Here is a 24,713-nt window from a genome sequence, read left to right on the forward strand (position 1 = left end):
TGAGACTACCCCATCAGGTTGTTTTGAGGAGGTGCAAATCCATGTAAAGCACCTCAGCACAGTCTAGTTTGAACCATACGCCTTCCAATGTAGAGGATGCTGGTTCAATCCCTGGTCAGAGAACTAAGATCCCACATGCCACAGGGCAACTAAGTCCATGCCCTCTAGAGCCCACGCTCATCAAGAGAAGCCACCACAATGAGAAGCAGCCCATGAACTGCAACTAGAGAGTAGCCCCCACTCGCAGCAACTAGAAGACATTTGTGTGCAGCAGTGAAGACCCAGGAAAGCCAAAAATAAATCAACCAAAATGTATTAGTTTTTTAAAAAGAAATAGGCTAGCTTTTGTTTTGCCATGGTACCTGTGTACCTGAGGTACACAAATGGCTGGGGAGGGGGTGGGGAGACTGAAAAAAGCATCCTGTTAATAAGATATTCTGACTAAGATAACAACTAAGGTGGGAATTCTCTAGCAGTCCAGTGGTTCGGACTAAGTGCTTTCACTGCCAGAGTCCAGGTTCGATCCATGGCCAAGAACTAAGATCCTGAAAGGCCTGGCCCCCCCAAAAAAAGGTAACAGCTGACATTTATTGAACACCTACTAAGCCAAACAAACTGTATTAAGGGTGTGTCATCCCTGATCTCAGGAGAGAGGATACACCCTAGAGGCATCCCAAATCTACTCCTGAGCTGCCTAATACTGCCTCCCTCCTAACAAGATCTCTTGCAGATATTCATTTCACAAACGTTCGAGTTCTCACTGAAGTGCCTTAGGAGTGTTTCCAGCGGTGTGGATCAGGAGAAACCTCTAACTGGAGGAGCTTCAGAGCGCTGGAGGTAACAGACGCCTTTTCCAGTAGCTTACCTATGAAGTGCAAAAGAAATGTTGCAGTGGCTGGAAGGTGTTGGGTGGAGTGGCGTTTTCTGTCTTGCCTTTCATTTGGGAGAGATGCCAGCATACTGGTACTCTTATGGAAGAACCAGCAACGAGGGAAGATACCAGACAGGGAGAATTGCAGGAGTCAAATCAAATGGGTCAGGGGGACACGAAACCAGAGCCTAGGAAGAGCTGACTTTAAATCTGAGAATTACTGGGTCCTCTGCGTCTCATCATAAAGCACGGGGTTGTTGGCATGAAATAATACGAGGTTAAAGAAAAATTCAACCTCCCTGGGTGGGGGCGAGGTGGGGGGCGCCGCTGGTGCCGGGCTCTCAGGCTGATTCCGTCCCAACTCAAACTTCCCAGCTCACTCCCAGCAAGGACTGCCTCCGCACATGCGCAGTGCGCGCACGTCGCGCTGGCCGAAGCACTCTCGCGAGAAGAGCCGCGCCAGCCGGAAAAATGGCGCCTCCCAGTCCCCGAGAGTCCAAGGCCCAGTCGGCCACGAGCGCGGTCAAGTCTGACGGGGAGATGGTGCTGCCGGGCTTCCCGGACGCAGACAGCTTCGTGAAGGTGAGTTCGTGAGGCCTCGGGGGCATCGGGAGCCGCCCGCGGCTGACCGGAAGCAGGCCCGGACCCTCTGGGCGGCCGCCCACCCGGCCGCGTGCACGATGCAGCCGAGCCCCGGGAGAGGGTAAAGGGGCTTGTGCCCTCTCCCGGCACAGTCTGCCTCTTCACCCTCTGGGGATGGGGCTTCGCTCGCTGACAGTGGGGGACTCCCCACTCCCCAGGGTTCTGGATCTCCCGTTTGAACCCTTGCAGTCCCGAGCATGGAGAGCTGTCGCCACGTCATAGGAAGGGATTCCTGGTCACCCTGAAGCCCCCAGCCCTCGAGACCCCGACCCCGCCCAGGCCTGAGCCATTCAAACAGCTCTCCGGAGAGGCTTGGCTGCTTCAAGCTGCCCATACTTGCTGTCCTCCCCTCCCGCGGCGGGGATGGTCCTTCTTCCCTCTCCCAGGTCCAGCCCTACATAATCCTAAACCCTGGGTTTAATGTAGAGCTGCCACCGAGTGTCCCTCCTGCAGATGCCATAGAACATTGATCAGTGCCTCCTTCCTTAGAGTTCATTTGGATTATTTGTCTAATGGTGCTTAAATATGAGCAAACAAATCTGGAATTAAACATCTCATGCATAGCTCTTACAAGACCAGGAAACTAAAATAGCTTGTAAGTTAGCACTACAGATTCCCTAAAACTCCACTTGCATTTTGTCTAATTTATCTTTACCACAAATTCATTTATTTGGTTCTGATTAATTCCTGGGCCACTAGCCATGGTCCTGATTGGGTGGTTCTGTGCTACCAAGAATGCCACCATGATTCAAGTTCCCATTCTCTCTCTTTTTTCTTGGAAAACATGTATAACACAGCTTACAGTGATGTCATCTGGCTTTCATGTGACCAACCATCATTTGCCCATGAGAGCCACTTCAGGTTTTTTCTCTTTCCCACACAGAAATTGAAATGGAAACATCCTTGGCAGCAGCTGAGCCATAAGCACAAGTCCAGCTGTGGATAGTAACCATTCTAAATCAGTCCTATGAAAGATCTAGAATATTCTTATATTGTTTGTATCTATTATTATTATTATTACTTAGCTGAGCCATGTGGCTTGTGGGATCTTAGTTCCCCAACCAGGGACTGATCCATGCCCCTATCTGTGGAAGCACGGAGTATCAACCATTGGACCACCAGGGAACTCCCTTACACTTGTTTATCAAATTCAGAAACTAAGGTTCAAATAAATAAAATAACTTGCCTAAGGTCACAGTACCAGGCGGTTCTGAATCTTAGACTTATTATATGTATTTGTTATTTCTATACCCATTCTCCCAAGAATGTAAGCTCCAAAGCTCGTTTTCACGTTCATTCTTGTATCATAAGGGTCGGGGTAAAATCAGCACTAAATGCTGCAGGGAGACTGGGTATCTTCATCGTCTAGAACAGTTCCTTATATATAGTAGATCTTGGGGAAAAAATGAGCTGCTGAATGAATGGTGACCCGTGCCTAGAACATGCTTGTTTTTCTGCTTTTGACAGTTCGCTCTTGGGGCAGTGGTGGCAGTCACCAAGGCTTCTGGGGGCCTACCACAGTTTGGTGATGAATATGATTTTTACCGAAGTTTTCCTGGCTTCCAGGCATTTTGTGAAACACAGGGAGACAGGTTGCTTCAGTGGTAAGTACTAGATATTCTTTTCTCATGTTGAAAGAAATGACTATGAAGAAATAGATGATTTTTCCTGAGATTTTTATTTTTTTCTTACCATAATTTTCTGTGCTTTGGAGCTATAAAATGTAAAAATGACAATGGATTTTGATTGGGGAATGTTACTTGGTAAATTTTGAGTTTAACTTTAAAAATATGTATGTTGACTATTGCAGCTATAGACAGTGAATCTTTTTAAATTAATATGGGACTTGAAAACCTAGATCCAAGATTCTCTCACACAACCTGTGGAGTCACAAGCTTTAGCTTTCTAATTTTTTTTTTAATCTATTTTATTTTTTAGTAATGGCTTTCTAATAAGTGTATTGGGACAGACATTACACAGACACTGGTTTTGTTGAACTGTTGCATGACAGAATTAGAGAATCTGTTTTAGATTTCATGTTAAAACAGTGAATGCAGAGTACATCGTTTACATAGTGTTGTGTATTTTTTTAGAATTTAAACAAAGCCTTGGGGTAATTTCTTCCACCCCTTCAAATAATGAATGAAGAAAATAAGTCTTTGTGAGATTTAGTGAATTGCCCAATGCCATACAACTAGCAGTGTTTTTTGCTATAAGGGTGCAGGTTTTGTTAATTTGATCCAAAAGTATTAGGGAGGACTTCCCTGGAGGTCCAGTGGCTAAGACTCTGCCCTCCCACTGCAGGGGGCCCAGGTTCGATCCCTGGTCAGGGAACCAGATCCCACATGCCATAACTAAGAGTACACATACTGCAACTAAGACTCAGCACAGCCAAATAAATAAATGTTTTGTTATAGAAAGTGTTGGGAATAATCTAAGCTAAGCCTTGGGAGCTTCCTGCCAGATTAGTAAACAAGCAAACAAAAGCATACTGACTGATTTGGGTTTTCCGGTCCTTCCCAGCATGAGTAGGGTGATGCAGTACCACGGGTGCCGAAGCAACATTAAGGACCGGAGTAAAGTGACCGAGCTGGAGGACAAGTTTGATCTGCTGGTCGACACCAATGATGTTATTCTGGAAAGAGTGGTGAGTATTTCACCTCACTGTTAAGATAACTAACAAATGAAGAGCCTTTGTATTATTAAATAATGAAAGAAAACCCAGGCACTTCAGGAAATGAAAAGAAAGGAAGTTTAGCATTTCTTGCCCAGAACAATATTCCCTTCCTCTGATAGTTGGCTTCTTTTCCCCAAAAATAACACAGTTGTCTTCAGCTACATCACTTCAGAATATTACTTCCCCTGGGGATGCCTGTTTTTAAAGTGCCTGTATCATAAATCTACCCTCCAGATTTGCCAGTTCCATTTTGTTGCAGGAGAGGAGGCCTCTGGATGCAGGGCACAACCAACATTTAATCCACTTTTACTAGGTTTCCCAGGTGGCACTAGTGGTGAAGAATCTGCATGCCAATGCAGGAGACACAAATAAGAGACTTGTATTCACTCCCTGGGTCGGGAAGGTCCCCTGGGGGAGGAAATGGCACCCCACTCCAGTATGCTTTGCCTGGGAAATCCCATGGACAGAGGCGCCTGGTGGGCTACAGTCCATGGAGTTCTAAAGAGCTGGACACGACTGAGCACACACACATTCAGTCTTCTAAATACCCTGACTTCCATGATTGGAGGGAGATGTGGCTCATTGTGATAGCTAGCCAACCATCGTCTTCTGCCTAGTTCTGCGGCAGAATATTCCTTACAGAAATACACAGATTGTCCAAAACACAGCTAATGCTCAGCCATGTGACAGTCCTGTGGATATTTAAATCATGCTCTCCTGTCCCATGAAGTCATCTCTTCCATGGTCTAAATGGCCACAGGTCTTTCAGTGGTTTCCTCAGATTTTCTGATTTCAAGTCCTACCATTTGTCAGCTAGGTGCACCACTGTTGATAGTGCCCAAACTGAGACCCCACATCTGGTGCTACTGTACAAAATATGGATAGATGAGGACAGCCTTCATTCTCACTCTGATTACCATTCCTCTATCTTTAATGCAGTCTAGGATGATAGGCCACATCATCCTGTTAAGTCACTTTTGAATTTTCAACCCAATTCAGAACTGTGAAGAGAGTCAGTCAAGGGTTGGGAGTGCCTGATCACTGCCCTACCTTTGAGAAAATAATGCTTTAATTACTTGGGTTGACTTTCAAATCACATCTCCTACAGTTATTCGCTCTTAAAAATGTATACTCTTGCACGTAATTCTCTGGCTATGTTTTGTAAAATTTTAGGTAATTAACTCTGTTAACCCTTAAAGGAAGATACTAAACTAATACCTCTTACACTCTTAGGGCATTTTACTGGACGAAGCATCAGGCGTGAATAAGAATCAACAACCTGTCCTCCCTGCAGGGTTACAGGTCCCCAAAACCATAGTGTCCAGCTGGAACCGGAAGGTGAGGGCTGCTTTTCAGAGGCACTGGAGTATCTGATACCAACCTTAGGGCCTTTACCCTTTCTCATTTGCATTTCTGTTCTAATTTATTGAACACAGAACTGGCCACTGCCTAACTTGTTCTCATAAACAGACACAACCTAATTCCACCCTCTAGTCGACTTTGCAGCCCCCACCCACACGTATGTTCTTTAATGGGTGGCCGTTGGCGTAAAATGGAATTTAGTTTTCTAAGCTTTCAAGTTGCTGTGTTATAAAGTATTTGTATTTGTTGATCATAGGCAGGAGAATATAGCAAAAAAACAAAATCTGAAACTTTCCGGCTGCTTCATGCAAAAAACATCATCCGACCTCAGCTTAAGTTCCGAGAGAAGATCGACAACTCTAACACACCATTTCTTCCCAAGATCTTCATTAAGCCCAATGCTCAGAAACCCCTCCCTCAGGGTAAGTGGTGCCAACTTTGCCCAACAACAGAAGTGAAGGGAGAGAGGTCTCCCTCCCGTCTTCCTTTCTTCAAATTCAGAGGGAGCCAGTTAACCCTCGGTAACTAGACAAAGCGTAAACCTGTCTTTGTCGCTGCTTGGGTCTCCAGCACTCTCCAAAGAAAGGCGGGAACGCCCGCAGGACCGCCCTGAGGACTTGGATGTCCCCCCTGCCCTCGCAGATTTAATCCATCAGCAGAGAACCCAGCAGGTGGAGCAGGACATGTGAGTGTTCACCTGTCTGTCCTGTTGCGAGTCTTGACTGCCGTGTGTGTCTTCGCTCTGCGTCACTTTTGTAAAATGTGTGAATGAGAGCAGAACCTGAGGAGTGGGTGACTCTTCCCCTCATCCTGAGGTGAATCTTGCCAGCTGACCTCCTGCTTGTGTTCACAGAGGGCCTCACACAGGCGTCATTCACGCCTCACACAGTCCTAAGAGCTGCCAGTTGCTCTCGTCCCCATTGTACAGATGTAAGAACCAAACTTGAGATGCTAACTTCCCACTAGAACTAGAACTAGAACACCCAGGTTTTCTTAAAATTTTCTTTCCTTTGTACCACTCTGCCTCTCTTGTCGGGTGGGGTCTCATACAGGTAGGTAAGCTGTAAACTTAGCACAGAAAAGACCTTCTCCTTGGCAGTATAAGCAACTTGGAAAACCTTTGCTATAAACAGACAATAGGACTTTGCCTTCAGCATAAAGAACAAAGATGAAGGGAACTTTGTCAGTGTTGGTCCTTTTCTCACACGTAGCCAGAGTGTCTGGGCATCCATGCCTCAGCCCCAGCTCTGTACTGTGAGGCCTCCAGTCAAGTGCTGGAGAAATAAAGGTACTGAAAGAGGGCCCTGCCCTCAAGGAACCCAAAAAAGACAAGATTCTTATGCCAGAGTCTGATAGCAGAACTGAAGAAAATGCATCATTTAGTATATGACAGCTGAGGTGTTTGCCCCGTCCTCTCTCACCTCACAGATCCGTTATTCCAGATCACAAAAAATTATATATTTCACCTTTCTGTGTCATCTGCAGCAGCAGCTATACAGTGTTTTTCCAATTAGTGCTCAAATCTTTATAAATGAATAGATTTTTAATTGTTATACTTTTACGGATGAACAAGTTGCACCTAAATTTTTTTTTTGATGCACTTAAATCATCATTGAAGCAATGATGCTTTTTAAAAAATTTTCACAATGGTCTTTTCTTGTCTGTTTTAACAAACTGGATTAAAACGGTTGTTCTTCCTTGAATCATGGAGTTAATCACAAAGATTTTTTTGTGTTTCATTGTAGTGTAATTGCTTTGCAGCGTTGTGTTTCTGCTGTACAGTGAAAAGAATCACCTATATGTACAAATGCATCCTCCCACCTTGTTGAGCCTCCCTCCCACCACCCCTTCACGATCCCACCCCACTAGGTCGTCACAGCAGCAGGCTGAGCTCCCCGTGCTGCTCGGCAGCTCCCCGCCAGCTGGCCGTTTTGCTCACGGTAGTGGATGTATGTCAGGGCCACTCTGTTCGTTTGTCCCACCTTCTTCTTCCCCACCGTGTCCAGAGGTCCATTCTCAACATCTGCATCTTTCTTCCTGCCCTGCAGATAGGCTCATCAGTACAGTTTTTGTAGATTCCATATATGTGTGCTAATACACAATACTTGTTTTTCTCTTTCTGGCTTGACTTCACTCTGACAGACTCTAGGTCCATCCACTTCTCTGTAGATGACCCAGTCTTGTTCCTTGCTGTTTAGTATTCCATTGTGTATATATGCCGTGTCCTCTTCATCCGTTCATCAGTAGACATTTAGGCTGCTTCTGTGTCCTAGTTGTTGTAAATAGCGCTGTAGTGCCCATCGGGGTGCCTATGTCTTTCTGAGTTACGGTTTTCTCGGGGTATACCCCTGGTAATGGAATTGCTGGGTCATACTGTAGTTCTGTTTTCAGTTTTTTAAGGAAGCCCCATGTTGTTTGCCATAGTGGCTGTATCAGTTTACATTCTCACCAGCAGTGCAAGAGGGCTGCCTTTTCTCCACACCTCTCCAGCATTTATTGTTTGTACCTTTTCATTTTACTGATTCAGGTTTGCGCATCCTTATCAATATGAACTAGATCACTTTACGCCACCAGACTCAGTCCTTCAAAAGCCAGAGCCTCAGGTGAGTGCCGATCTTGGCTGATGGGTGGTTCCCAAGTATCCCAGGAAGAATCAGGTACATCGATGACTGGATGCAGTTTTGGCTTTCCTTAGTTGCTTTTATAGTATTGGGGTGGCCAAAAATTCGTTTGAGTTTTCCCGTAAGATGTTATGGAAAGCCGAATGAATTTTCTGGCTACCCAAATAGAAGGGTGTGACTTCGGATTATTTCTTGGGCTCATAATTCACTTTTTCCGTTAGGGAAAGACGATGGTTCATAGTCTTCTCCTTCTCCCTATACTTTTGTGATGCAGTTATACAGACCTATAGGAGAGACACCCTGCCACTTCGTGTCCACACTGGATGAACTAGTGGAACTCAATGAAAAGCTCCTGAAGTGTCAAGAATTTGCTGTAGACCTGGAGGTAATTTATTAATGACCTAGAAGGAAGTGTTTACGTTTTCTGTGAGTTCACCTATTCAAGAAGTATGAAATTAGTACTAATTTAAACCTGTTTTTTGGTAACAATCACATTACTTTATTTATTACTGATTTTTCAAAATCAATTTAACTGTAAGCCTGACAAAAATCCTTTTTTTCGCTGTTTCCCCTTCTTTCTGTGTATTTTAGCACCACTCTTACAGGAGCTTCCTGGGGCTCACCTGCCTGATGCAGATTTCCACCCGGACAGAAGACTTCATCGTTGACACTCTGGAGCTTCGCAGCGACATGTATGTTCTCAACGAGAGCCTCACAGACCCAGCTATCGTTAAGGTTAGCCAGCCTTTTCCCACTGTTACATGTGAGCACAGGATTTAAGTGCTTCCCAATTTAGTATTGTCGTCATTTTGGCATAGCCCCAGTAAAGATGAGAGAAAAAATTGTAACTTCCTCCACTCAGGTGGGCTTCCCTGGTGGCTCAGACGATAAAGAATCTGCCTACAATGCAGGAGACCCGAGTTTGATCCTTGGGTCCGGAAGATGCCCTGGAGAAGGAAAGGGCAACCCACTCCAGCATTCTTGCCTGGAGAATCCCATGGACAGAGGAGCCTGATGGGCTGTAGTCCATGGGGTCACAAAGAGTTGGATACTGAGCGACTAACACCAGTAGGGTACCACACACTTTTGTTTCTAACCCTCTGTTAGAATAGCTAAAACTTAGCTCACCACCCAGAAAAATGTTAAAGCACTTTAATGAATACTGCAGTGAGTCCTTGATCTCAAGATTGTTGGACTTAACGCTGTCCTTAAAGCTAGCAATGTGGCTTTCTTAGTCATCAGCTGTTAGCACTTACAAGCATGCAGTTAGGATTGTAGAGGACTGTGGCCCAAACTAAAAGAAGCATGTGAAACTGAACCATCTTTATCTTTATCCTGGCTTCCATTCCAGTGTCCTAATAACCTAGGGACAGAGTTCATTTCAGAGCATAAACGGCCCTGTGCCTCTGTACCGCATGGCTTTGGTTTTATTTTCAGGTCTTCCATGGTGCTGATTCAGACATAGAATGGCTCCAGAAGGACTTTGGGTTGTACGTGGTGAACATGTTTGATACCCACCAGGCAGCTCGCCTTCTTAACCTGGGCAGGCACTCCCTGGACCACCTGCTGAAGCTCTACTGCAGCGTGGAGTCAAACAAGCAGTACCAGCTGGCCGACTGGCGGATACGGTCAGTTTGTTCTTGATGAGGAAACAGGGCTGGCAGAGGGAGGCCTGGGTGGTTGTTAACCCCACTGTGGAGACCTGCGCACAGGCTGTAACGCCATTTGGATCTCTCTTTCTGTTTTTTTTTTTTAAGTTTATTTTTGGCTGCACTGGGTCTTCATTGTTGCAAGAGGGCCCACTCTTTATTGTAGCGCTTGGGCTTCTCATTACAGTAACTTCTCTTGTTGTGGACCCCAGCCTCAAGGGTGGGTGGGCTCCGTAGTTGTGGTGCATGGGCTTAGTTCCCAGACCAGGAGTCGAACACCTGTCCCCTGCACTGGCAGGCGGATTCTTACTCACTAGACCACCAGGTAGGTACCCCATTTGGATCTTGAGTTGAAAGTCATTGGGCTTTTCTCCGTTTGTTTTCAGTGGCATAAGGACAGCTGGAAGTTTTAGAATAATATAGAGTTTATGTTGGACTGATTATGTTACATAGAGGAGAATGTTAATAAATTTCAGTTTAGTTTTGTGATGTGAAATATTTAAAACTTCTAAAATGGAAGTAAATTTCGTTTAAAAAATGCTTCATATTTATTGAGAAGGAAATTAGATTGTACTTGAGCATAAATTATAAGAAAAATTAAAGTAAAAAGAATGTTTCATATTTGAAAAAGTCAGGAATTACTGTCTTACATAAATAGTGCATCATGCTTCATGGAAATAGTTGAAATTGCCATGCCATGTCAGCATTTGTCCATGGCAGTCTCTTGTTTGTAACCCACGTCTCCCTGGTACATGTGTATGAAATGGTCTCCCATTAGTGTGAGAGAATTCTAAGAACAGAGGTGACTTAGCCTTGTAATCAGTATTTACTGCAATCTAAGTAATTTATAGTGGAGTAATTACTGTATAGTAATTTACAGTATAATAAATATAGCACATAGTAAATAAATACTATATAAATATAATATTTATAGTATAGTAATTTATAGTGCTTACTATAATCTAAGGCTGTTACGGAGTCTTGCCACACTTTGTGGGATTCTTGCTCCCCTTGGTAATGTTCAGATGGCTGGCTTCCTCTCTGAGGCTGTAGCTGTTGTATGCAAAAGCACTAAACTCTTCTGCACATCTCATGCCAGAATTTCTCAGGAGAATTTAGTAAAGAACTATAAGATGAGAATTGATAAAAGCTGAAAACCACTTCCTTTTACCTGACCATTGCCACATGCCATGCAATGGGATAGGATTCACACCCAAGGCAGGGCCCTGATTTTTAACCACATCGTTGCCCTGCTGCCCCTTCTGCCCAGTTGTGGAAAGAGCGGCTTGTCCCATGAGGATGCCTGAGAATCTGGTGGGGCTGTAGTATTGGCCAGGGGAGACTCTTGGACTTCAGCAGGAACCCACAGGGTAGACGAGTCAAATTGCCACCTCAGGGGAAACCAGTGAAACAGCGTTCTCTGTTGCAATCCTAGACCTCTGCCTGAGGAAATGCTGAGCTATGCCCGAGATGACACTCACTACCTGCTGTACATCTATGATAAGATGCGGCTGGAGCTGTGGGAGCGCGGCAACGAGCAGCCCACACAGCTGCAGGTGGTGTGGCAGCGCAGTCGCGACATCTGCCTCAAGGTACAGCCCGGGCCCAGGTTCCACTTGGGTCCCTGTGCTCTGCTTTGCTCTTTTATTTATTTTTAAAAACTTTTTTAATGAGTTAATTTATTTTGGCTGCACTAGGTCTTTGTTGCTACACACAGGCTTTCTCTGGTTGCACAAGTGGGGCCAACTCTCTAGCTGGGGTTTGTGGGCTCCTCGCTGTAGTGGCTTCTCGTTGTAGAGCATGGACTCTAGGCACACCGGCTCAGTGGCTGTGGCGGTGCTCGTCTTCCTTGTGGTTTACGTTCATGAAAGAGCCCAGTGTCCTGAAGAGCCCAGGACACAGTACTGATTCCCACTTATCTTGAGCATTCTTTAATATTTTGCAGAAATTCATCAAACCCATCTTCACAGATGAATCTTACCTGGAACTCTATAGGAAGCAGAAGAAGCATCTGAACACACAGCAGTTGACGGCCTTTCAGCTGCTGTTTGCCTGGAGGGATAAAACAGCTCGTCGGGAAGATGAGAGTTACGGGTAAGGACTATCAATCCCTTTCATTCTTGCTAGGTGTGGTGACAAGGAAATAATGGGCTTTTTCAACTCTCTTCACCATGAAAGTTGATTATGTTTTCCCAGGGTTACAGCACATCATGGAGCTTGTCGGCAGAATTTAATGGGATCCTGTTGTGTGTTTTATTCCAGATACGTCCTGCCAAACCACATGATGCTAAAGATAGCTGAGGAGCTGCCCAAGTGAGTGAGGACTGATTAATGTGCTCCGACTTCCTCAGTAGAGAAAGTGCTGTCTTTCAGATCCAGCTTCCCTGATTGTTGTTACCTCAGGGCTGTTTACTCAGAGCAGATTAGTGCTCTGAGGAAGTTAGCAAGTCCAAGAAATGCAGAATCTCTGCCCGTGCACTGCCATTTAGGAAGCAGAGCTTCTGAACTGGAGCTATTTCCATGTTTATCCCTTATATGGACTCCCATGTAAGTCTCTGGGCTTCCCAGGTGTCTCAGCGGTAAAGAATCCGCTTGCCAATGCAGGAGACATGGGTTCGATCCCTGGGTAGGGAAGATCCCCTGGAGGAGGAAATGGCAACCCACTCCAGTATTCTTGCCTGGAAAATCCCATGGACAGAGGAGCCTGGTGGGCTACAGTCCATGGGGGTCACAAAAGAGTTGGACACAACTGAGTGACTTAACAGCAGCCTCAGCGTGTAAGTCTCTGAGCCTGGAGCATCCACTTTAAAGGAGAGAAAATGTCTCAGACTCTTTCATCTGTACCTCCTTCTGGATTAAGGTGTCTCATGATTTTAGATGTCTTATGATGTTAATTGGAGTATAAGCAAAGAACCAAACTCAGCATCACCTGGCACCTCCTTGCAGGGTTGCAGGTGAGCAGAGCTGTGGGGCTGCGTTCCAGCCCACCCTGAGAGCAGCAGGCAGCAGTAGGAGGCGTCTGCTCAGGGCTGAGTGCAGCAGAGAACACATCTTGGAACAGCCAGTGGGGCCACCCTGACAGACCGTGTTCCCTCAGTTCTCACCTGAGCACCTACACTCTGGCTTCACCGCGTTGTTGTTCTTCCCTGTAGCCTTTGTGGGCCGAGCTTCTGGGCAATGTTGAATGTGTTCTCTTCCTTCAGGGAACCTCAGGGCATCATTGCTTGCTGTAACCCCGTGCCTCCTCTCGTACGGCAGCAGATCAACGAAATGCACCTTCTGATTCAGCAGGCGCGAGAGATGCCTCTGCTCAAGGTAAGAAGCTCCCCAACTCCAGAGATTCTCAGCTCTGTCTGCTGGCATCTTGCTCCGTATAATCTCCTTCACACGTGAGTCGTCTCCATTCTGAAAAAAAAAGCTGGAGGAAATAATAGGATTTAGGAAATCCAGTGGGTGTGTCTTTATGATAGTCAGAAGCTAAAGTTCATCCTTCTTTAAAAAAAACTATTTATTTATTTTTGGCTGTGCTGGAGCATCGTTGCTGTATTTGCGGCAAATAGGAGCTAATCTTCATTGCAGCATGCAGGCTTCTCATTGCAGTGGCTTCTCTTGCTGCCAAGCACAGGCTCTAAGGCACGCAGGCTTCAGTAGTTGCAGAACTTGGGCTCAGAAGTTGCAGTTCCCGGGCTCTAGAGCACAGGCTCCACGGTTGCGGCACACGAACTTCGTTGCTCCACAGCATGTGGGGTCTTCTCAGACCAGGGATTAAACCCACGTCTCCTACATTAGCAGACAGATTCTATACCACTGAGCCACCAGGGAAACCCTCATCCTTCTTTCTCTGCAACCTTGTCTTTATTAATCCAAGGGCCCGTGATGTCTCATGATGTCTGATGATGGGCTGGTTAGCTGTTGTCCCGAGGCAGTCAGCCTTGCAGGGTAAACTGGAGTGGGGATCTCAGCACAGAGACTGCATTTTGGAAGCCTGGCAGTAGTCCAAAGTGAGATGATAAGAGCCCTGATGAGTGTGTCAGTCACAGGAATGGAAGGGAAAAGACAGGTTCAGGAAACACCTTCAAAAGCAAAGACTGATGGGACTTCATAACAGGTGGTGACAGTGGCTGCGGTTCTTTTCTGAGCACCATGCTAAGTACTTTAGAGGTGTTCTCTGAATGGCAAGTAGAGTTGAAGATAATGGAAGTGGAGTCAAGGACCACTCACTCCACACAAGAAAGCCGAGGTGATAAGAAACAGGAGCACCCCGGAGAGAAGGGAATTCAGAAAGAGCTAACTGTGAAGAAGATGCTAAAGTTTAGGCAGATTTAGGTGAAAGCAGGATGCCCAGCCCGTAATACAAACCCGTACATACCAACACACCTGTGTTCTTGTGTAGATGTTAACAGTATGTCTACACAAGCTTATGTGTAGGTTTACATGTGTGTGTACTTTGTTTTGTTTTTAATCCATACAAACATTTATTCTGCCCTTGCTATGGGGTGGGAGAGAGGGTGTTCAGAAGGATATGCATGTTTCGATTTGTGTTTTATTTGGCACCGTTTTTAATGTTTTGTCTCAGTAATAATATTAGCATGTGTAAAACATGTTTGTAATTTTTTGAAAGATTATTGATCACAGGCGACTTGAAATCAGCCCCTTTGAGGTAAAAAAGAAGAGAATCTGAGGATAAGCACATTTAATGTCTTCACGCCAATATTTCTTTCTTGACTCCATACATTGCCCAGTAAAGAGCAAAACACCAGTGACTAGACAAAAATCTTTCTCAAACTCTTTGGAATCCTGTATTGTGCCTCACTGTGATAAAGGGTTTTATTCTTTCATCCAACAAATAATTACTGAGCACAAGTAATTACAGTGCCAGGCACTAGACGGGGTGAAGGGATGAGAGAAAGTCTCGGGCTCTTGAGAAACACCGTCTAGTGAAGAGACACGTGTGCACTGAGGGAAAAAAAGAGAACGAGTGCGTCATCACATTTAGGGAACTTTCCTGACACCCTGTCTGTTTTGACTCTGTAGTCTGAAGTCGCAGCGGGAGTGAGGAAGAGTGGGCCGCTGCCCAACCCTGAGGTACCGTGATATGTTCGTTGTGGCTTTTTCAGAGGGAGGGAGGGAGGGGGAACCAGTCACAGCCTGGACAGACCCAGCCTCCTTGACAGACACCAGGGCCTGTCATCTAGTCGCAGAGCTGCTGCCTGCCTGCAGGTCCTTCACGCCGGCCTGTTGCCTTCTTTTTGATACAGAGATTGGAGAATGTTCTCTTTGGCCCACATGACTGCTCCCATACCCCGTCAGATGGCTACCTTCTCATCCCAACCGACGGTAACGAAGAGGCCCCTGGCACGTCCTGGGGGTGGGGCTGCCTGGTGTGCCGCCCTGTGGGCTTGGCCTGCGCTGACTCCCCTCCCTGTAGGGCCTGTGCCGGTGCAGAAGCAGGAGGGCCTCCTCTCCGCCCAAGAAGACGAGGAGACCCTGCCAGACATCAGATGTCTCGTCGCTACCGCTGTCATCACATTATTTAATGTGAGTGACACCATCCGGGACGTGACCCAGACGGGGGGGATGTGCTGGCTTTATCAGACAGGAGGCCGTCTGCCGGAAGTGGAAGCCAGTGGCAGTGGGGGTGGGCGGGAAGCCCATTGGCCGGATGGTGTTTGCTGCCCTGATGAGGAGGTCTGTGAGGGGTGGTGGAGGGTTCTGTGTGCTGCCTGAGGAAATCCTCAAGGGAAGTGCCCCCAGGGAGCCGGACAGGAGCTCCAGGGACACATAAACAGGGGCCTTTCTTCCCCATTCATCTAAGGTCAGTCAAGGGCCAGTTTATCCTGATTCCCAGAAGGGGTAGAACAGTGTTTCCAGTGAACTCATAGCGTGTGCTGAGTGCACTTTCCTGACGACTGTTTTGGATGAAAAGAAGGAAAAAAGCCTTTCTCCCCAGTCTGGCCCGTTAGATTAAGTGAGCAGCAGGAGGTGCAAGTACCAGGAAGTGGGTAGGAACTTGTTCTCCCCTCCCAGGGAGGCTGAGTAGAGACTCCATCCAGTGTGGCCCACTTGGGGACCTTGTTCCTGGAATCCGGCCTGGGACACGATAGAGCTTGTCTTGGTCGATCCCACCCAGCACGCTTCTCCTTTCCACCACAGACATGAGCTCTGGGTTCTGTGCAAAAGGAAGACCAGGGTGCATGTGCTGGTCAGGATGGATAGTTACTGAGATGACCAGAGAAAAAAGGAAATCACACGTAAAATCTGAATACAGCGCAAAATAGATGTGAAAGAAAGTGAAAGTGTTAGTCATTTAGTTGTGTCCAACTTCTTATGACCCCATGGACTGTAGCCCACCAGGCTCTGTCCATAGAATTCTCCAGGCAAAAATACTGGAGTGGGTGGCCATTCCCTTCTTCAGGGGGTCTTCCTGACCCGGGGATCAAACCTGAGTTTCCTGCATTGCAGACGGATTCTTTACCGTCTGAGCCACCAGGAAATGCAACAGATGTGGTAAGAAGGAAAAACTATAATTTCTGGAAAGAAGGAACTGAGAAAGAGAAGCAAGAATACTGTCTGGATAAAGACAGGTTTCATTCTTAGCACATATTCAGGTGGTAAGAAGCTGGGTGGTCCAATCCCATTCACAACTCTCCCATCATACTCAGATGTGGCACCAGAGCCAGGAAGGTGAAGTACCTCCTGCAAGATGTAGTAACTGTCTGGGAGTGAACTTTCCTTTTCTCTTAACCACATATAGTCAGTCTTGTTTCAGTAGCCAGTGCAAAAAGAAGTCTAGGGCCTGCAGTTGGCCACAGAGTTCATTGACTCACCAAGGCGGTTAGGCAGCTAAAGATGTGAGCATGAACTTGTGGCTGTGTGGATGTGTAAGCACTGTGTGTTGTCTAGCAGAGGCTGCATCCGTGTTCCTGGTACGCAGGAAACCTGACTACAGAGAAGCCCAGGGGCTAGCGCAGGCTGATGTCCCTGGTGAGAGCGACATTCTTTTGCATAGTTTTGTTGGTCACCTATAAAGGTGTATGATTTTAACTTTCAGCTAATTTCAGGTTACAACCCCAGGTTCTCCAGTCAGCCAGATCTGGGCTTACATCCTTATTCTGCCCCTATTAGCTGTAAGGCTCTGGAAGACTTAATTAAGCTCTCTCAGCCTCAGTTTCCTCATCTGTACAATGGTGAGAGTAACGCCACGTACCTTGTAGGTTGTAAGGATGTGGTGAGAACTCATTAATTCAATGAGTGTGTATTGGGACTTCCCTGGCACTCCAAGGTTAAGACTCCACGCTTCCACTGCAGGGGGCACGGGTTCAGTCTCTGATTGGGGAACTGAGATCTCATGTGCCGTGTGGCATGTCCAATAAATAAATAACTTTAAAAAGTCAGCTGTTGGCGTTATTACTGTTACTCCTCTTGCCGGCATCTAATATCATAAAATGGTCACGATTGTAAGCCATTGTTCTCTGTCCCTGCAGGAACCTAGTGCTGAAGGAAATGAAAAAAGTCCATTAACAGTTGCACAGAAAAAAGCCCAGAACATAATGGAGTCCTTTGAAAATCCATTTCGGATGGTAAGTACTGGTTGCATATGTTAAAGGCTGACAAGAGGCAGAGCTTTCTGCAGCTGTAGGTGCCTTTTGCCTGAAAAAGGAACCGAGAGACTTCAGAGACCAGAGAAGCCTCACCACCGTGATGTCATCCCTGGCAGTGGGTCGAGACCCCGAGTCAGGTCTTCTGAGACCAAGTCAATAAGAGGACCCCACTTGAGGGCCAGGCAGCTGCGGCCAGGCTGACACTCTGCATTGAGGCCTCCTAAGATGTAACCAGCAAGACACCCACATCTGAGTGCCACCGAATTCTGGGTCCAGATTCTATTTCTCAGCGTTTAACATGACGGTTTCCATTTCTCCAGTTTCTGCCTTCAGTAGAACACCGGGCTCACATTTCTCAGTCAGCAAAGTTTGATCCATCATCGAAAATCTATGAAGTAAGTGGATTTGTCACCCTTTCTAAGAGTGAACTTTCTAAGAAAAGAGGACTTCTTAATTTCTTAAACCAGGTTTCTGTTCTAAACAAGCCCATCCTTGAACCTCCCTGAAAATGAGTGCAAGAAACACTTCATATATAAGCATTGTTTCCAGAGAGAGGAGCCAGACTTTAATCAGATTCTTGAAAGCTTTGGGGAACTTTTTAAAGAAACAGGTCTTTGTTTTTTGTTTTTGTTTTTAATTAGAGTTTAATTTACAAAGTATACAGTATACAGATATGAAATGTACAGCTTGATGCATTTCTGTTTGTGAATATTACTTCAGTGCTCTTAAAGATGACAGCTTAAATTTTGAAACATTCTGTTGTATGTTGTGTGGTTTGTTTTAACAGCATTTTAAGTAAGAGTAAGAATCCATGTTCCCTGGACCCCCATGAGATGTTCCTGGGAGCCGGCATGTTACTTGTCTGTTAAAAGCCCTCATCCTCCCTGTGGGAGGTGGTGCTCTGATCAGATGGGTGGCCTGGCTCCCTCTGCCCCCGACCCCACCCCTGCACTTCTCTTTAGGCCAGAGAGTCAGGCCAAGGGACGTCCCTGGTAGTCCAGTGGTTAAGACTCCATGCTCCCCAGTGCAGGGACGAGAGTTCCATCCCTAATCAGGGCACTAAGATCCTATGTGCCATGTGGCACAGCCGAAAAAAAACAGAAAAGAGAATCAGGCTGAAACCCTGATGGGCCTCTGCCCTGTTGCTGTTGGTAAGCCTGCTGTTTTTAGAAATGGGGAGTCAGGTGAGGTTTCTGCTGTCTCTTCTCTTCCCCCCCGCTTGTGGCTTAGTCGGGGCAGCCATCTGTGCCCCCCCCATCCCCCTGCCCCGCCAGCCAGACTTAGCGTTTCCTGTCACCAAGATGTGTTCTCATGCCCCAGGTAAATGTGTCTTAAAGAAGCACATTAGACCTGCAGGAGTCCTGCCTTGAACACCATCTCTACCGTATATTAACCATGTCCCCTTGGATACGTTACTTAGCTTCTCCCAACCTATTTCCTGTCTGTAAAGTGGGGGTGATGATAGTACCTGTGCCTCAGGGTCATAGAAGGGACTGAATGGGTGGATATGCAGGCATCCAACCCAGTGCCTGGAATAATATAAGTACTTTATAAATGAAGCCAGCATGAGCTCTTATTTCTCCTGTCATTAGATACAGGATCATTAGATAATGGGACTTAGGACCTAGAATGTGTATAGCTACCAGTCAGCATGCTCTGCATCACCTCATTAAAAGAATCATCCTAGGCAGCTGAGTTTTGGAGATCTTTTGATGTGTTTGTTTTCATTTATAGATCAGCAACCGTTGGAAGCTGGCAAGCCAGGTACAGGTACAAAGAGAGCCTAAAGAAACTGCCAAGAAGGCGGCAGCAGAGCATACAGGTAGTGTAGCACCCACCGCCTTGTCAGCTCAGCTGGCGCCTTTGGTTGAGAGCAGCCCTGGCTTACTGTTCTGTCCAGCTACTCGAGCAAAGCTCCAGGCACAGCTGAGCAGCCCCAGCCCTCCCCTCCATGGCCTCCCTTCTGCCCAGGGGTGGCAGACAGTGAGCCGGAGATGTGTGAGCTGTCAGGGCAGCGGTACTTAACGCAAAGAGAGAGGAAGGAAGTGCTGCGGCTGGGCCTGGCGGGGCGTGGGCTGCTTCTGTACAGTAGTCCACGAGGCGGTCTAGTGAATGTGACATTGAGCTGAGACCCGCAGCCATCAGGGGAGAGTGTTCAGATTGGTGGCCTGGTAAGGCCAAGGCCACAGCTTGCAGTACTGCTCAGAGTGACCCAGGGGGCCAAAGGGATGGGGGCAGGGGGTGGGTGGAGGGTAGGACAGAGAGCAGGCAGGGATCTGTTGTTGGGACTTTTACTCCAAGTGAGTTGGAAGCCATGGAGGGCTCTGAGCAGGGGAGGGCCATACCCTGACTTAGGTGTGGAGGCCTCACCAGCTGCTGGGCAGAGGGCAGGGCAGGCAGTCCAGTCAGGAGGCAGCACAGGGTGCAGATGAAGGGGGACACTGGTGTGGACGTCATGGGGGCAGGGCAGGTGGTGGAAAGTCAGAGCCTGGCATGCCGGGTAGAGAAGCTGACAGCATCGGGTGAGGTGGTCCTGGACACAAGGCTTTGTCCTGAGCACCTTGGGAGGCGGGGCTGTGTGGGCAGTGAGGCTGCACGGGTGCCGGGTAGAGGCGGAGCAGGTTTTGGTTCTGGTCCTTGACCTGTTAGGGTTGAGATCCCGACACCGCGTCCTCAGGGGAGTCACGGAGGCCGCTGGGTGAGGAGCAGGCAGGGGTATGGACCCAGAGGTTGATTGATGAGGAGAGAAACGGCTGAGCCGCCAGGCAGGGTCCTCCAGGCATCCCTGGGGGTTGGGGCTGAGGGGCAGGGTGGCCGCGCTCAGCAGGGGTAACACCACAAGCAGTGTGGCTCAGAGGCCCTGCTGCCACCAGAGACCGTTCTCTCTTGCAGCTGCCCGGGACCAGGCCCAAGAGGAGTACAGGGCCGCCGCAGAGCAGGCCATGTCTGTCCGCCAGCAGACTGCAGTACGTGCCTGCATTTCTGCTTTCTCTGGTTGCAGTCACGGTTTGTCTGGAATGTCAGGAGGGCTCACCCTCAGCGTTGGGTTATAGGTGTCTTCCGGGTGCTGGTCCAGTGTAGTGCTGCCTCGTGGCCGCCCCCCGCCCCCCACCCCAGAAGGTCGGCGTCACTGTCCGTCTGGGGTGGTTCTCCCGCTGCATTGGGGATAAACATGCCTTTGGCCTGTAGAAGGAGGTGAGGCATCAAGCCCACTCTGTGTCCCACTCCACCTGGGAGCTGTTTCACCCCCTGCCCCCCCCCCCCCCCCGACTCCCCAGCACCCTGGAATGCTCAGCTCTGGCCTTTCCAAGTGGCCTGATGTCATCCTCCAGCTGGGAGCTCGGCCCCCCCACTGCCAGTGCTCCTCTCTCCATCCCCAAGCCTGTGTTTAAAGCTCTGGAGGCATTGTGTGCCTCGCAGGGTGCTCACAGGGGCCACACGCACAGAGTGGCCCCCTGCCCTGGTCGTGGCCGTGCTTCCCTCTTACAGGTCTGTCCAATCCACAGCTGGAGAATGCTGCCAAGAAGAGAGAGCGGGCGACGAGTGACCCGAGGACGACAGAACAGAAGCAAGAGAAGAAACGCCTCAAACTTTCCAAGAAGCCAAAAGACCCAGATCCGCCAGAAAAAGACTTTACGCCCTATGACTACAGCAAGTCGGATTTCAAGGCTTTTGCTGGTGAGGCCGGAGGGGATGTCCCGCAGGGACCACCTGACCACGTCCCATGTGGGGAAGCAGGTGGCAGGGAGGGAAGAGCAGAACCTTAGTGGAGATTAAGCTCCGCCCAAGGCCAGGCAGGCGACCTGGAATTGTGAGGGCAATGCCAGGACATGATGGGGACAGGGCAGAAAGCCACCACCCTCAGCCCCAAGGGCTGAGCTGCAGGAGCCACTCTGGTGGTTCATCAAGATAGTGTCCATTCTGCTAGTAATTGTAGCTCCAGCCTTCTTCACAAGTTGTGTCCAGAAACACATTTTCTCAGACATACACACGTAGAGGAAAGATGTGGTTTGTTGAGACAGCCTGGTACCTAGAAGATAATGCTCTGTGCCTCCTTAGCCTGTGAGAGCCTGTCTATTGAAAGGGCTGCAGTGACATTCCTGATGACAGACGCCTCCAGACGCCTCCTGATTCCTGTCGCCTCCTTGGCGACACAGCCGTCTTTTCTGCAAGAACATCCCCTCTGGCCCCAGTTTACCGACAGTGGCTTCACCCTTCACAGAAACCAGAGGGATTCCCTTGATGTGAACTGGCCAGTGCTTTAGCCACCGGCCCCTGACCTGAGAACAGGCCTATGAGAAATGAGCCTGGGCTCCGGGCCACCCTTAGCTGCTTAGGACATGATTCGTGAGGTGACAGCAAGCCAGAAGTTTCTGTCTGTGAAGGGCTAGTGAGCTGACAGCCCACACTGCCTGGATCTTGTGCACCTGGCCCGGTAGTGAGTCTGTGGTGTGTATTAACTCACATGGTCACTGGCCTCTCTTTTCTCTTGCCTTGCAGGAAACAGCAAATCCAAACCTTCTTCCCAGTTTGACCCAACCAAGCAGCCCCAGTCAGGCAAGGTAAGAAACAGACTGAGAATTCCAGTGGGCTTGAGGTGTGTGTTGTTGACCCTCCACTGCTGGCAAGACTGGCCCATCTAAGAATCCTCTCTGCATAGCTTTCCCTCGCCTCATTTCTTCCCAGGCACAAACAATACCCATCACCTATTTCAGCAAGAAAAATAATGTTGTAAAGTGTCTCTAAAAGTGGGCATGTGGTTTTGCAGGGTGTTACTGTTTGCTGCCTTGGGAATTATAGCAGCAGGCTGAAGCACTCCCTGTGATACCAGTGCAGGCCTGCCGTTGCCCCCGTGGGCATTGCTGCCAGCCAGAGTGCGGTGTGACTGGACGTCTGGCATGAGGAGGGCGAGCGAGACCTATGTAGAGTCTGGCCGTTCCCTCAGTGGCTCATCTGTACAACCTTGCCTTCACTAACACCCGGAAATGTCCAGTTGCGAGGAAACCAAGAGTCACACCCTTGGCACTGGAGGCTCTGATGGGCCGTCTGAGCCTAGGCATGTTTTCCTGTGCGTTGTGCGGTTGTGGTCGTCACTCAGCCTAGATGGTTTCTTGTCTTTACAGAAATGCATTGCAGCCAAAAAAGTTAAACAGTCGATTGGAAGCAAAAGCATGTCCTTTCCAACTGGAAAGTCAGACAGGTACGTCCAAGACGCCATCGTGGCCAAGGAAACCCGGGGAGGCCTTACCTAAAGAGAATCTCAGAGCACATCTCCTGGCCTGATCCCGATCTTTGTCAGTCAGAAAACTGAGCTGGGAGGAGGAGAGGTGATCACTGGAAACCACAGTCGTAACCAGGCCTTCTAGGACTCCAGTCACCCTCAGCCCTCTCCCATCACCACGTGGTCTCCTAGGGTCATCCCAGAGCAAATAGGTTTGAAATCTGCCTATGTCGGCCCCTTTCTGAGGAAAGAGGGAAAAAAAATCAGTAAGCAAATATGGATAGTCATTGTTGTCCAAGAATATTTTAGGAAACTCCCTAGCAGTCCAGTGCGTTTGCTGCCGATAGTCTGGGTTCAATTCCTGGTTGGAGAACCCGGGATGGAGAGTTCCCCATCCCTTGGGATGGCTTCTCCATCTCAAGCCACGTGGCATCGCCCGAAAGAGTATTTTAGTTAAAAGCCCGAAACCCTAATCCTTGCAGCAGACCCTGAAGTCGGAGGACGCACTCCCAGGATGTGGCAGCGGAGGAGAGAGCATCCTCAGCTCGGCCAGCCCTCCCTCGCTAGGCCACAGGGTGCTGCTGCTCCTGCCTCCACTCCTGTTCCCTGGAGTGCCAGGGGCACTCTACTGCCCAGCTCAGTTCTCCTCGACCCCAAACAGACTGTTGTCCCTCAGTTCTGCAATATTAAGGCTCACAACGTTTTATAAACTGGCTGACTGCCACCATTCAGCCAGACTGCAAGAACTAACCCTTTTGTTTTCACACTGTCTCTACAGAGGTTTCAGGCACAATTGGCCAAAGAGATAGTGTTGGAAGACAGCCTCAGGATCCCCTGGTGGACTGGAAGCACCAGATAGCGCTGGTTTTGTACAGACTCATTTTTAAACCATTAAAAAATAACTCTTGCTGGAAGAAAGCGGGTGCCTGACTTTTCTTTTGCGGCCACTCCAGTTCTGGGTGGCAAGAACAAACCTCGTCCTGTCCAGGTCACCCTCTTCAGCGGTCTGGGGTAAGTGTGCCCTTGGAGCGTGGTTTCCGGAGAAATCCAGAACTTCCCCCGAGGAGGAATACAGGAGACACCCCAGGACTCAGGAAAGGGAGGCCTCCACAGGCCAGGGCACGATGCCCAGCTGACTCTCCATCCTGAGAGGACGCACCTGTCCACGCCTGCTCACGCACATGAAGCCAGATGGTGAAAAGCACCTTCGAGAAGAGGGACTGGTGGGTGCTTGGAGCCACGGGGGCTTCCCGACAGCCTGGTCTCTTCTCTATTCCTTTCTCTCTCTTTTTTTTTACATTTTGTTTTTTCCCCGTTATGAAACTAATAACATGTTTATTATAGGAAATGAGAAAAACATGGAAAAATGCAAAGAGAAAAATCATCTTTAATCGTGCAGCACAGAGAGAATGTTTACTGTTTTGATGGAAAGGCCTTTTACCTTACGTGTGAATACCTTCCAGATGACCTTATATTTCTATAGTGTTTCACCTTTAAAATTTATATTATGAGACCTTTCTCATCCTGAAATTCATTTTAGCTAATGCACATCATTCAACATTTAGGTTTCCACTTTGTAGTTTTTTTTTTTATTGCTAAGCTCAAGCTTTTCTCTAGGTGCAGCAAGCAGGGCCTACTCTAGCTGCGATATGCAGGCTTCTCCTTACGCTGGCTTCTCTCGGGCTCTAGGGCCACATGGGCTTCAGTATGCGTGCACGTGGACTTATTTGCCCCGTGGTGTGTGGGATCTTCCCGAACCAGGGATGGAACCCATGTACCCTGTTGGCAGGCGGGTTAACCATGGGACCAGCATTTTTGTATTATGCTTAATGTAACACTGAACTTTTTGAATAAATTTGTGACCCAGTCTCTTGGTTATTCTTCAAAATTCCATTTGATTTTAGTCCTTAGGTAGGCTATCAAGAAAGCACAGAATGATACCATTATTTTTTTTAACTAATATTTAAACAAGGAACCTATTTTCTTGGAAGTCTTTCCCATGAGTTGTTGAGAGGGCTGACTGTGTGTGAGACCCCGCGGGGTTGCCAGGCCAGACCAGACATGGCTGT

At 48.0% G+C, this 24,713-nt stretch overlaps 1 protein-coding gene across 2 annotated transcripts; it reads left to right on the plus strand.

The window, feature by feature from the left end:
* The first annotated feature begins 1,317 nt into the window (after positions 1-1,317).
* EXOSC10 (exosome component 10) lies at positions 1,318-24,511 on the plus strand. 2 transcript variants are annotated; one of them, XM_004013725.4, is made up of 25 exons: positions 1,318-1,453; positions 2,981-3,117; positions 4,037-4,160; positions 5,424-5,528; positions 5,809-5,974; positions 6,123-6,237; positions 8,080-8,155; positions 8,448-8,558; positions 8,765-8,908; positions 9,611-9,801; positions 11,258-11,414; positions 11,768-11,916; positions 12,085-12,135; positions 13,026-13,137; positions 14,857-14,907; positions 15,081-15,159; positions 15,251-15,360; positions 17,307-17,402; positions 17,744-17,818; positions 19,158-19,245; positions 20,316-20,389; positions 20,930-21,101; positions 21,924-21,985; positions 22,547-22,623; positions 23,423-24,511. In XM_004013725.4, exons 1-25 carry the CDS (start codon positions 1,343-1,345, stop codon positions 23,451-23,453), a joined length of 2,664 nt encoding a protein of 887 aa, XP_004013774.1. In that variant the 5' UTR covers positions 1,318-1,342; the 3' UTR covers positions 23,454-24,511. The 2 variants fall into 2 exon arrangements, with proteins under 2 accessions (XP_004013774.1, XP_060252473.1); XM_060396490.1 differs by having other exon boundaries at positions 22,547-24,511.
* Positions 24,512-24,713: the final 202 nt, after the last annotated feature.

Source organism: Ovis aries, chromosome 12 (genome assembly GCF_016772045.2).
Source record: "Ovis aries strain OAR_USU_Benz2616 breed Rambouillet chromosome 12, ARS-UI_Ramb_v3.0, whole genome shotgun sequence".
Classification (NCBI taxonomy): Eukaryota; Metazoa; Chordata; class Mammalia; order Artiodactyla; family Bovidae; genus Ovis; species Ovis aries.